The 14,241-nt window shown below is 39.4% G+C and overlaps 1 protein-coding gene across 12 annotated transcripts in view; it reads left to right on the forward strand.

Annotated features, from left to right (window-relative positions):
* Positions 1-14,241, forward strand: part of PRRC2C (proline rich coiled-coil 2C) — a 100,048-nt gene that overhangs the window by 10,772 nt on the left and 75,035 nt on the right. For all 12 annotated transcript variants that reach the window (XM_030935426.1, XM_030935434.1, XM_030935432.1 and 9 more), the window contains exon 2: positions 13,984-14,151. In XM_030935426.1, the coding sequence (XP_030791286.1) occupies positions 14,040-14,151 (112 nt within the window). In that variant the 5' untranslated portion in view covers positions 13,984-14,039. The remainder of the gene's footprint in view (positions 1-13,983; positions 14,152-14,241) is intronic.

Here is a 14,241-nt window from a genome sequence, read left to right on the forward strand (position 1 = left end):
GGATTTAATCTTGACTCTACCACTTTCCAGCTCTGTGTGTTTTGAGCAAATCTTTACTTTGCTAAGATTGCTTCTTCATTGGTAATTTTCAGTGATTTAGGCTTTATATACCTTCTTAGTCCTAATCTGGTATTTATTTTTATTTTTATTTTTATTTTTATTTTTATTTTGAGACGGAGTCTCGCTCTGTCACCCAAGCTGGAGTGCACTGGCCAGATCTCAGCTCACTGCAAGCTCCGCCTCCCGGGTTCACGCCATTCTCCTGCCTCAGCCTCCCGAGTAGCTGGGACTACAGGCGCCCGCCACCTCGCCCGGCTAGTTTTTTGTATTTTTTAGTAGAGACGGGGTTTCACCGTGTTAGCCAGGATGGTCTCGATCTCCTGACCTTGTGATCCGCCCGCCTCGGCCTCCCAAAGTGCTGGGATTACAGGCTTGAGCCACCGCGCCCGGCCTATTTTTATTTTTATTTATTTATTTTGAGACAGGGTCTTACCCTGTTGCCGAGGCAGTAATACACTGGCACAGTCATGGCTCACTGTGGCCTCAACCTCCTAGTCTCAAGCCTCCTGCCTCAGTCTCCTGAGCATCTGGGACTACAGGCATGTGCCACCAGGCCTGGCTAACTTTTATTTTTTGTAGAGATGAGGCCCCACCATGTTGCCCAGGTTGGAGTTGAACTCCTGGACTCAAGTGTTCCTCCCACCTTCGCCTTTCAAAGTGCTAGGGTTACAGGTATAAGCCACTGCACCTGGCCCTAATCTGGTATTTTTATGTTATACTATGTCTTTAGAGCTCAGATTTTGGTGGGGCTGTGGGGGGATACAAGGTCTCCCTCTGTCACCCAGGCTGGAGTGCAGTGGCATAATCATGGCTCAGTGTAGCCTCAACCTCCTAGGCTCCTGTGATCCTCCCATTTTGGCCTGCTGAGTAGCTGGGACTTCAGGCAGGAGCCACCATACCCGGCTAATTTTTCTTTTTTTCTTTTTTAAGAAAAGACAAAGTCTTGCTGTGTTGCCCAAGCTGGTCTTGAACTCGTGAGCTCAAGCCATCTTTCTGCCTCTGCTTCCAAAAGTTCTGGAATTACAGGCGTGAGCCACTATGCCCTGCCAATAATTACTATTTTATTGCTAGAGCTTTTAGTCAACCTTACTGAAATCACCAGTCATTTCTGCTCTCCTCCTCATTCTCTTCTGACTTCCTCTCTTAGTCCATTCATGCTGCTGTAACAAAATGCCTGGGACTGGGTAACTTATAAATAACAGAAATTAATTTCTGTTGGTACTGGAGGCTGAAAAGTCCAAGATCAAGGTACTGACAGGCAGGATCTCGGCCTCCAAGATGGCACCTTGTTCATGTCCTCAGGTGACAGAAGTGCATAGCTGGTTCCCCTCCAGCCCTTTCATAAGGCATACATCACATCCATGAGGGCAGAGCCCACATGGCCTAATCACCTCCTAAAGACCCCACCTCTTAATAGTGTTGCATTGGGGGTTAAGTTTCAACATGAAATTTGGAAGAAACATAGGCATTCAAACCATTTTCTTTCACTACCTGGATTAGACTTCAGTAAAACATTACTCCAGAAATTCTGGCAATATCTTCATTCACCTTGCTTTTCTTTACTAGTTTACTAATTACTGGTGCAACTCTAATCTCTGATTCAGCTACTTTTGTGCTTTCTACCACTCCCGACTCCCTAGATGTCCTACTGGACATTGAAGAGAATCATAACTGCACAAACTTGGGAATACTGTATACCCCTGCTCCCCAGCTTCTACTAGGCTTTTTTTTCTGTTTTTGAAGGGGAGACTGGGTCTTGCTTTGTTGCCCAACAGTTGCGATCATCGCTCACTGCAGCCTTGAACTCCTGGGTTCAAATGGCCCTTCCACCTCAGCCTCCTGAGTAGCTGGGACTGGGACTATAGACGTACTCTACCATACCCGGCCAATTGTTCATTTTGCATAGAGACCAAGATCTCTCACTAAGTTGCACAGGCTGATCTGGAGCTCCTTGTCTCAAGCATTCCTCCCTCCTTGGCCTCCCAAAGTGCTGGGATTATAGGCGTGAGCCATGACACTCAGCCCTACTAGGCTTTCAGTACTTCTTGCCAATGTCTTGGCTGTCTTTCACATTCTCCCATTTGCTTTTCAAACCTTTTCCAGCCTCCTCAAATTTCTAAACTCTACCTCCACTCAGTGGATGAAGAAAGCATGTCTCTTGTTCATCTGTTCCTAGCGGTGCATGATATATGGTAGACACTGGGTAAATATTTGTGTGATCGAATAGTGGAACTAATCATTTTGAGTTTGAAGTTCCGACAAGAAATGTAACTGATGTTTTGTAGACCATTAAAACTGTGTATCTAAAGATTGTAGCTTGAAGGAAAGTTTTGGGAATTGTCCTTACTGAAAATATTTGAAGCAGTGAACAGCAGATGAGATGGCCAAAGGAGAAAGCACTTACTAATAGAAAAGGGAGAGATGGGCTGGGCACGGTGGTTTATGCCTGTAATCTCAGCACTTTGGGATTACTACTCAGGAGGCCGAGGCAGGTGGATCACTTGAGGTCGGGAGTTCTAGACCAGCCTGGCCAACATGATAAAACCCTGTCTCTACTAAAAATACAAAAATTAGCCGGGCATGGTGGCAGACAACTGTAATCCCAGCTACTCTGGCAGCTGAGGCAGAAGAATCGCTTGAACCCAGGAGGCAGAGGTTTCAGTAAGCCAAGATCATGCCACTGCAGTCCAGCCTGGGTGACAAAGTGAGACTCAAAAAAAGACAGAAAAGGGAGCGATGGCAAAAAGAGACAAAAAAAAGTAACGAGATTGAAAGCTGTCATAGTCATGGAAACCAGAGAAAATAGTTTATACAGAAGCTATTTACCTTTTATATTTATATGTGATACTTGACTATTATCAATTAGTTAATACACATTATTTCTTGATTTACAAATGTTCTGTAAAACACTTTAAGAGTATACTTCTCTGGAAATTGTTGTAGTTTATTTTTAATGTTAACTACTTAAGTCTGGGGGACACTATTTTCCAGGGGAACTGAACTCATCATGAGAATAATGAGGAAAGAATGGTAAACAGAGTTTGGATATTTAGAAACCCATTGTGTCCAGAAAGAAAGTTATGTCATTTAATTGAATTTAGCAAATTGCAATTTGCTAAAGTATGGGGGTTATTTTTCCAAATATACTAAATTTTCAGTATTACTTAAAATTAAGGTTTTCTTTATTAAAACTAGAATCTTACAGTTTTGAGTACCAAAGGAATTTGAGAGACCATAGCTAATCTCTTTAACAAATGTGGAAACCACTTAGATTTTTTCCTCCAGATTTTCTCTTTTTTTTTTTAATTTAAATTTTTTTATTTTTAGAGACAAAATCTTGCTGTGTCACCCAGGCTTGAGTGGACTAGTGCAATCACAGCTCACTGCAGCCTTGAACTTCTGCTCAGGCTATCCTCCCACCTCAGCCTCTTAAGTAACTTGGACTAAGGGTGCGCGCCACCATGCTGGCTACTTTTTAGTTGTTTTGTTAGAGACAATCTCACTATGTTGCCCAGGTTATCTCCACAGAGTTTCAATCTATGATAGCTATCCTTTCATGAAAAACGTCCTTTTGTTATCACTATTAAGTGTCATTCTTTGATTTTAAAAGGTTAATGTATATATTATAATAAACTGTTGCCTTCCAAATTTCTTTTAGATCTTTTGGAAACAGTCTGCTTTAAAAGCCCTGGCTTCCTTTTTTTTCCTCCTAAACTTCTTCTTTCATTTCAGTACTTTTTGTTCTTCCCCACAAAAACAAAACTGTTACAAGGTAATATTTGCTGTTCAAAATATGGAAAATGCAGATGCACATGTCTTGTTTTTTTTTTTTTTTTTTTTTTTTTGAGACAGGGTCTCACTCTCTTGGCCCAGGGTAGGGTGCAGTGGCGCTATCATGGCTCACTGAAGCCTTCCTGTGCTCCAGCAGTCCTCCCACCTCAGCCTCCTGAGTAGCTGGGACTACAGGTGTGTGCCACCATACCCAGCTAATTTATTTATTTTTGTAGAGACAGGGTCTCACTACCAGTTCAGTCTGGTCTTGAACTCCTGGGCTCAAGTGATCCTCCTGACTTGGCCTCCCAAAGTGCTGGGATTACAGTCATGAGCTACTGTGTGAACAGGGCTCACTACAGCTTTGACCTCCTGAACTCAAAGCAGTCCTCCCTGCCTCAGCCTCCTGAATAGCTGGGACTACAGGTGCCCACCACAACACCCTGTTAATTTTTGTATTTTTTGTAGAAACAGAGTTTTATCATGTTGCCCAGGCTGGTCTCAAATTCCTGAGCTCAAGTGATCTGCATGCCTTGGCCTCCCAAAGTGCTGGCATTACAGATGTGAGCCACCACTCCCAGCTGAGGTGTACCTGTTTTGATATATCTAATTACAATGAAAAATGCTGGTTTCTTACCAGCATTGCTCAGTTGGTCATAGACCCTTGAATTTAAAAGATGATTTTCTCTTCCCTAAACAGGGAAAGAAAGGTATGTTATTCAGAAGGTTTTGTTTTTACAGGCTGATCCTCTGCCCTTAATGATTGAGAGTTTTAGATACATGGCAAGTAGGACAGTAATATAAAAAGTATTAACATTGTAAAAGTAATAAAAAAGCTTTTCAAAATTAAAATTGATATAGATAGAGGATATACTTCTTTTGATATCCTCTATAACTGTGTAGATGGGTTTTGAAATCAGAGCTGGCAAGCTGAAGATGAATGCTACTGAGCTTGCTGTTTCAAGGGTTTTGGGATTACTAATTATGTAAATTGTACCATTTTGTTACTTAAATGTGGTTATGCTGAGTGCATCTGTGCCTACTCAGCAATTGAGATTTTTTTTACTAGCTTTTTCCTTCAGTGGGTTTTCTTGGCCTTAAAACCTTTTTTGTTTTTTTGTTTCAAATGAGAGATGGGGTCTTGCTGGTATTGCCCAGGCTGGACTTGACTTTTGGACTCAAGTAATCATCCCACCCTGCCTTCTCAGTAGTTGGGACTCCAGGCATACACCACCACACCCAGCTTTTTTTGTGGCATTTGGAATAAACTCAGGGATAACACTTCTAATCCAAGGCTCTGCAAAATGTGACTTTTGCCTACTCTGATTTCATCTCCTGCCTGTCTCCCTGAGACATGATCAGTGAATGTTCATGTAAATGTGTTTGTAGGCCGGGCATGGTGGTTCACCCCTGTAATCCCAGCACTTCGGGAGGCTGAGGCACGTGAATCACCTGAGGTCAGGAGTTCAAGACCACCCTAGCCGACATGGCAAAACCCCATCTCTACTAAAAATACAAAAATTAGCCAGGCATGGTGGCACATGCCTGTAGTCCCAGCTATTTGGGAGGCTGAGGCAGGAGAATCGCTTGAACCCGGGAGGTGGAGGTTGCTGTGAGCCAGTATCGCGCCACTGCACTCCAGCCTGAGCAACAGAGTGAGACTCCATCTCAAAAAAAAAGAAAAGAAACTGCCAAATTGTTTTTCAAAGTGATTGTGCTATTTTCATTTCCAGTGCTTCCATATTCTTGCCAAAACCTCATATAATCATTCTGTAATTTTAGCAATTGTATTTATTGTGTGGAGGTATTTTATTTTGGTTTAAATTTGCATTTCCCAAATACAAATGATGCTGAGTGTTAGTTTGTTCTCACACTGCCAAAGACATACCCAAGACTAGGTAATTTATAAAGTTAAGAGGTTTAATTGACTCACAGTTCCACATGGCTGGGGAGGCCTCACAATCATGGCAGAAGGAGAAGCAAAGCCACTTCTTACATGGAAACTTCCCTTTATAAAACCATCATATTTCTTTAGAATTATTCACTATCACAAGAACAGCACGGGAAAAACCCACCCCCATGATTCAGTTACCCTCCACCGGGTCCCTCCCATGACATGTGGGAATTGTGGGAGCTACAATTCAAGATGAGATTTGGTTGGGGACACAGCCAAACCATATCACTGAGTATATTCATTTGCTTACCTGCCATTTGTATATTTCTGGTGAAGTGTCTCTTCAAATCTCCTGCCTCTTTTTAAAAACTGGGTTGGTTGTTGTGAGAGTTTTGTATATATTCTTGATAAAAGTTCTTTGTCAGATTTATGATTTGACAGTTTTTTTTCCAGACTCTAGCTTGTCCTTTATTTCTCAACAGTATCTTTCAAAAAGCAAAAGTCCAGTTTATAAATTTAATTTTTTATAGAGTTTACTTTTGGTGTTGTATCTAAGAAATCCTTATCTAACCCAGTGTCACAAAGATTTTCTCCTGTATTTTCTCTGGAAGTTTTACAGTTCCAAGTTTTACATTTTGTCTATGGTTCATTTTTCAGTTGAGTTTCATATATGGTGTGAGGTATGAATCAGTGTTTTTTAATATTATGTACATATAATTGCTCCAGTATCATTTTTGGGAAGACTGTCCTTTATCCACTGAATTTCTTTGCATTTGTCAACAATCAAATGCTTATATGTATTTATATTTCTAGACTCTATTCTGCTCTACTGATCTATTTGTCTTATTTTTACACCAGTACCACGCTGTCTTCATTGCTGTGCCTTAAGTCTTGAAAGCAAGTAGTATTCACCTTTCAATTTCATTCTTTTCAAAGCTGGCGGGGTGGGAGTGGGGGTGGGGGTGGTGGTGCTATTCTAGAGGCAGACCATTTCTTTATAAATTTTAGAATCAGCTTGACAACTTTTTTCCTCCAATAAATTTATTCTGAGGTTTTGTTTGGGATTGCTTTGAATTTGTAGATAAATTGGAAAATAATTGACATCTTAATATTGGGTCTTGTGATCCAAGAACATGGCATATGTTCTTATGCCATGTTTATGTAGCTTTTTAAATAATGTTTTGTAGTATTCAATGTGTAGGTCTTACATATCTTTTGTCAGATGTATCCCTAAGTATTTCTTTTTTCTTTTCTTTTCTTTTTTTTTTGAGGCAGAGTTTCGCTCTTATCGCCCAGGCTGGAGTGCAATGGCATGATCTCTGTTCACTGCAACCTCTGCCTCCCAGATTCAAGCGATTCTCCTCCCTCAGCCTCCTGAGCAGCTGGGATTACGCACGCTCCACCACGCCTGGCTAATTTTTGTATTTTTAGTAGAGACAGGGTTTCTCCGTATTGGTCGTCAGGCTGGTTTCAAACTCCCAACCTCAGGTGATCCACCTGCCTCGGCCTCCCAAAGTGCTGGGATTACAGGCGTAAGCCACCGCACCGCACCTGACTGTATTTCATTTTTATTGCTATTACAAATGGCAACTATATATAATTTCTGTTTCTAATTGTTCTGAATAGAAATACAATTGAATTTTGTGTGTTGATCTTACATGCTCTTGTAAGCTCCCATCTAGTAGGTTTTTTTAAGATATCATCAGATTTTCTATATATGTGATCGTACAATGCTAACTATTAGAGACAATTTTACTTTATCCCTTCCAATTTGATTTTTTTTGTTGTTTCCTATTTTGCTGGCTGGAACTTTTAGTATAGTGTCGAACAGAAGTGTTAAGAGAGAGTAGATATTCTTGCCTCATTTCTCTTCATTGAAAGGAACAGAAGGGCAAGCATATTCAAACTTTTGACTGTTCCCTTCTATTCCTATTTATTGAGGATTTTTGTTTTGTTTCTGTTTTTCAAATAAGGACTGGGTTGGTTTTTGTCAGTTGCTTTTTCTGCATCCACATCATGCACTACATAATGATGTTTCAGTCAACAGTGGGCCGCATATATGACAGTGACCTCATAAGATTATAATACCATATTTTACTGTACGCTTTCTATGTTTAGACATGTTTCGATATACAAATATTTCACCTTTTGTTACCGTTGCCTACAGTATTCAGTATAGTAACATGCTGTGCAGGTTTGAAGTCTAGGAGCAATAGGCTATACCATATAGCCTCGGTGTTCAGTAGGCTATGCCACCTACATTTGTAAGTACACACTATGATGACACTGGTGAAAAGTAGAGCCAGGGTTTCACCATTTTGGCTAGACTGGTCTCGAACTCCTGACTTTAAGTGATCCATCCACCTCAGCCTCCCAGAGTGCTGGAATTACAGACATGAGCCACCTTGCCCAGCCAATTTTGTTTTTATTTTTGAAAGATGTTTTGTTGCATGTAGAATTCTGTTTTTATTTTTTCTTTCAGTACTTTAAGCATGTAGCTCTACTGCTTGCACCTTTTCCCATGAGGATTCTGCTGTTACTCAGTTTCTCTATATGTAAAGTAACTATTTTCTCTTGTTACTTTTAAGATTTTATCATTGGTTTTGAATACTTTGATTATGATATTGGTGTGGGTTCTTCATGCTTCTTAGACTTGGGCTTTGTTGAGTCTCTTGGGTCTGGGTTTACAGTTTTCATCAAATTTGTACTATTTTGGCCATTTTTTTTCAGTTTGTCAAGCCCCTCTATGTGTAACACCAATTACACATAGATTAGGCTGTTGGAAGTTGTCTTAAGGTTCACTTAAGGTCCTTTTTTTTTTTTTAAGCTTTTTTCACTTTATCTTTCCCATTGGATAGCTTCTATTGATGGCTTCAGATTCACTATTTTTTTCCTGTGTGTGTGTGTGTGCGCGCGCGTGTGCATGTGTGTGTTTAATGTTTAATTTGGAAAGGGGAGTTTTCTTTTTCATAAAGGATTGCAGCCTGTAGTATTCTTACCTTTGGCAGTGTCTAAAATGCTAGTAATACCAATTGGTGAATTTTTTTCTCTACGTTTTGATGTCTCTTATGTCTATTTGTATTCAATCTTTAGCTTGTCGAACATATAGAATACAGTTATAAAGTAGCTTTTTCTTAGACAAGGTGACATAAGAAAAATAACTTAACATTCTTGTCCACTAATTCTAACGTCAGTAGTCAAGACTGGGTTGGTTTCACTTGCTTGATTCCCTGCACCCCAACCCCACTTGATTCTGGGATTCAGTTAGTTACTGGGAAACCATTTGATCTTTTCAAGTGTAGCTTTAAGTTTTGTTAGACAAGCCAGACGTGGTGGCACATGCCTGTAATCCCACCTACTGGGAAGAACCGAGTTGGGAGGATCACTTGAGACCAGCTTGGGCAATGTAGTGAGATCCCAGCTCATTTATTTAACATAAAAAGAAGAAAAGATTTGTTAGACAAGATCAGAGCAGTATTTACCTGAGGGTAATTTTCACCCACTGCTGGAGGCAAAGCTGTGCTCAGTACTCTACCTGGGCTGGGTTCAGTGGTTCACGTCTGTAATCCCAGCACTTTGGGAGGCCGAGGACGGTGGATTACCTGAGGTCAGGAGTTCGAGACCACCCTGGCCAACATGGTGAAATCCCATCTCTACTAAAAATACAAAAATTAGCTGGGCATGGTGGCAGACATCTGTAGTCCCAACTACTTGGGTGGCAGAAGCAGGAGGATCACTTGAACCCAGAAGACAGAGGTTGCAGTGACCTGAGATCGCACTACTGTGCTTAAGTAGCCAGGGCAACAGAGTGAGACTCTGTCTCCAAAAAAAGAACAACTCTACCTAATGCCTGGTGAAACATGTCATGTCATCTTTTTAGTCTTGTTTGTGAAACAGGTACTATTCCCAGCCCTTTATGAACTTTAGGCACTATTCCCCTCTGATCCTCTCAGGTCTTTCTTTGCTGCCTTGTTAATAATATTAATTCTTCCAATCTGTGAATGTGGGCTATCTTTACATTTATTTGTGTCTTCAGTTTCTTGTATCAATTATAGTTTTCAGTGTACAGGTATTTTGCTCCCTTGGTTAGATTTACTCCTAAGTACTTTATTCTTTTTGATGCTCTAGTAAATGGGATCGTTTTCTTGATTTCCTTTTCAGCTAGGTTGTTATTGGTGAAAAGAAATGCAACTGATTTTTGTATGTTGATTTTGTATCCTGTTGCTTTACTGAGTTCATTTATTAGTTTCAACAGTTTTTGTGAAATTTTAGAGTTTTCAACTTAAAAGATCGTGTCATCTGCAAACAGGGATAGTTTTACTTTCTTTCTGATTTGTGATGCCTTTTATTCCTTTTTTTGGTCTGATTGTTGTTGCTAGTCCTTCCAACGCTGTGTTGAATAGAAATGGTAAAAGTGGACATTCTAACTGTGTGCTAGATCTCAGGAAAAAGCCTTCAGGTTTTTCCCATTGATTATGATGGTAGCTGTGGGATTTTTATAAATGACCTTTATTATGTTGAGGAATTTTCTTCTGTACCTATTTTGTTGAGAGTTTTTTATCGTGAAAGGATGTTAAACTTTGTCACACGGTTTTCTGCATTTATTGAGATGATCATTTGGTTTTTACTTTTCATTCTGTTAAACTGTGGTATATCACATCGATTTGCATATTTTAAACCAGTCTTGCATTCTAGGGATAAATCAAACTTGGTCCTGGTATTTAATTGGTTTAACGTGTTACTGAGAAGGATTGGTATTGTCTTTAAGTAGGGAAGTTAAGGTTCATTTTATGATTCTTTTAAGCTTGAGTGCTCTGTGATGGCTAGAGTTAAATCGGATATTCTATAACCCTGTGGTTAAATTGTGTATTACTACTTTGTTTTCCTTTGTAAGAATATGGAAAAGCTGAACTTGGCATTTTATTTTGATTTTTGTTTAATTGTAACATTGGACATTTTAATACGCTTGCTCACTAATATTTCTCTAGTGAATTGTCTGTTCATAGCTTTACTCTTTGGGCTTCTTTGATTTGTTGAGTTCTTATAGCATATTTACATTTTGTCAAGTGTTGATTATTGTCTACACTGACCATCAATTTAATTTTTTTTCTTTTTTTTTGGCGGGTGGGGAGACAGAGTCTTGCTCTGTTGCCCAGGCTGGAGTGCAGTGGCGCGATCTCTGCTTACTGCAAGCTCCACCTCCCAGGTTCAAACCATTCTCCTGCCTCAGCCTCGTGAGTAGCTGGGACTACAGGCACCCGCCACCATGCTTGGCTAATTTTTTGTATTTTTAGTAGAGACGGGGTTTCACCGTGTTAGCCAGGATGGTCTTGATCTCCTGACCTCACAATCTGCCCGCCTTGGCCTCCCAAAGTGCTGGGATTACAGGCGTGAACCACCGTGCCCAGCCCAATTTGATTTTTTAACCATTATTTTTCTCTTATCCTGGACAGAATGTTTAGTAGGCTTGCTTCTTAAAGTTTTGCTTCTTAAAGTTTTGCTATGAAATAGATGCCTGTGTTCTAGTTAAAGGTGAAGCTTCATTCAAAACAAAGAAATGTAAACAGGCAGTGTGGGGATATATTCCTCAGGAGTACTGAGCAGAAGGTAATGAGTTAGTAGTTAAAGCCAAAGGAGCTAATAAGATTTCCTAGACAAGATTTTAGATAAGAAGGGAAGTGGGGATAGGATGAAGAGCACTAGAAGAAAGATTGACCTTAAATGGAATGAGAAGAAAGATAAACTTTACGTATTGCAGTGGTTCTCAAACTACTTTCAGTTAGAATCACCTGAAGAATTTTTTTTTTTAAAAAGTTGATGCCCAGTTGCCCCCCTGCCTCCAGATTTGTATACAGCAAGAGTTGAGAATCACTGCTTAGAATATATCTGCTTATAATAAGTCAGTAGGTCTTAACATTTTTGTAAGTCTGAGAATCAATCTGGAAGACTTGCTGTAAAGAGTGCTGGGCCCCTTCCTCAGAGTTTGATTCAGTAGGTCTGGGTTGGGACCTGAGAATTTTCATTTTTATCCTATTTCTAGAGAAACATGGTTTCTGTAGAATCACGTCTCAGAAACGTCATTCCTTTTTTTTTTTTTTTTTTTTTTTGGAGACGGAGTCTCAGTTTGTCACCCAGGCTGTACTCATGATCTCGGCTCACTGCAACCTCCACCTCCTAGGTTCAAGTGATTCTCCTGCCTCAGCCTCCCAAGTAGCTAGGATTACAGGCGCCTGCCACCATGCCTGGCTAATTTTTGTATTTTTAGTAGAGACAGGGTTTCACCATGTTAGCCAGGCTGGTCTTGAACTCCTGACCTCAGGTGAGCCGCCTGCCTCAGCCTCCCAAAGTGCTGGGATTACAGGCATGAGCCATCGCGCCTGGCCAGAAACATGGTTCTGTGAACCGCAGTAGCAGTAGGTGTAGGAAGGAAAGATTGGATGTTAGATACAGGTTGGTTTGGAGATTTGCTCCTAGAAAGTTTAAGGAGTTCTTTTCTCATGATGTTGCTTTCTCTCTAACATACAGAAAAGGTCTCCACCAAGAGTGTTGCTTGAGTAGTAATGGTATTCAGAAAAGTCCAAGATTTGAGGATCCTTAGTTAAATAACTTGAGCAAGTTGACTGTTTTTCTTGATACATCAGTTCCTTTTTTTTTCACCTGATGAAGCAGCTCTTTGAATTTTAATTTTGTCAGGTAGTGAATATTTACTGTCCTCTTTTGTCACTGTAGATGAATATTCTTTCTATATCTTTGTACATGTTACTGGTAAATTTGCCAATAGGGTAGATTTTGGTAGTACATTCTCTTTTCACAACATCATCATCATCATCATCATTAGCGCTCTTAGGGTATAATTAATTGTATACGTTCTTCTACATGTAGTGGCAAATTGTATTAGTGTAGTCCTTTTGGTTGCAGGTCAGTCTTTTTTCAGGTTGCCAGTTGTCTCGAGGAAGGGTGGTTTATTGTAAATGTATACATGGAAAGCAAAATGGTTATCTACATAGTTATGTGGGAGGAGGCAGCACAGTGTAATGGATTGAACCCGACACCCTAGTTTCAAATTCAATCTAATTTAGTCTGTATGTGTAAAAATCAAGATAGTAGCTACATCATAAAGTTGTTAGACTGAAATGAGTTAATAGATGTGAGAATGCCTGATAAATTTTATGAAACTATACAAACGTTGGGTGGCATTTTACATGCATATAAAATGACGTCTCTGCTGATTCTGTAATTGACAAATATAAAACTAACAGATGAAACGAAATTTATAAAAGTAAAGTGGATATAGGCGTTATTTTGATGCTTTCTGGGTGGTATACCTATTCTGTACTATCTTTGGCTCCCATGTTTCAGTTCTCAATGTTTTTAGCGATTGATTGTTTCTATGGTAGAATTAGCCATCTTCTACCCTACTGCTACACCAACCCCTCAAAAACAAAAACAACCCTTAGTTTGATATGTGTCTACAACTTCATTAAATTGAAGGGAAATAGTATGAGACATAATTTGTCTTTTTCTCCTATTTATTAGTAATCTAAGTTAGGGTGCATCACCAAGATGAGGGTACATTAGCTCTAAAGATGAGGATTCTCTTTGTATTTGAATGCTTATGGAAATATTATTTATTTCTACAACTTCTCATATGTAAGGGAACTTTATATATGCTTTGAGAAAAATGCATACTGTTTTTTGAATATTTAGTCCACAGCGATGAAATAGGTTATTTTTATGTAGCTTGTGTTTGTGAGATGTTTTACCTTTTATAAAATGAAGAGAACATAGAATGTTGTTTCTGTTCTAATCTGTTAAATTAATAGAGCTTTGTTGGGCACATATTGCCTGATGATTTAGGAATGTAATATGTAGGGGAATGAAGATACCCTCCTGTCATTTGGATTCCATGTGCAAAGGTTGATGTCAGTCATTTCAAGCATATTAAATTGGATAATATGTCTTTTTAAGATAGTCTCAATAGGCTCACTGTGTTTGAACTATTCATGTCAGCATGGAATTGTAACCCTTATTCTCTATAATAGAGTTAAGCAGTTATAAACCATATATAACTGATATATTTCACAAGTGCATGATAGCTTATTATGATCAATTTTGTTGTGTATTGGTTATTGGAATTTGAACAGTATTAAAAAGTTCTATGAAATTATTGATATGGGAAGTTTTTTCTGAATTTCTGTGAACATTTGAATTTACTGAGTTTTTCACCTTTGTTTTTCTTTCTTATGTACATCTTACAGACTGGGGTTTTAAGGGGTGTGGCAGGAGGTTTTGGACTCGATGAGTTTCCACCGAAATGTCGGAGAAGTCAGGCCAGAGCACAAAAGCAAAGGATGGGAAAAAGTATGCAACACTCAGTTTATTTAATACTTACAAGGGGAAATCATTAGAAACACAGAAAACCACAGGTGAGTAAAATCAAGTGACACTTAATGTTTTTCGTGGTTTGTAGATTACTATAAATGCTACACATGCTGCTATGAGAAACTAGAATGTAC

This window comes from Rhinopithecus roxellana, chromosome 8 (assembly GCF_007565055.1).
Source record: "Rhinopithecus roxellana isolate Shanxi Qingling chromosome 8, ASM756505v1, whole genome shotgun sequence".
In the NCBI taxonomy this organism is placed as follows: domain Eukaryota; kingdom Metazoa; phylum Chordata; class Mammalia; order Primates; family Cercopithecidae; genus Rhinopithecus; species Rhinopithecus roxellana.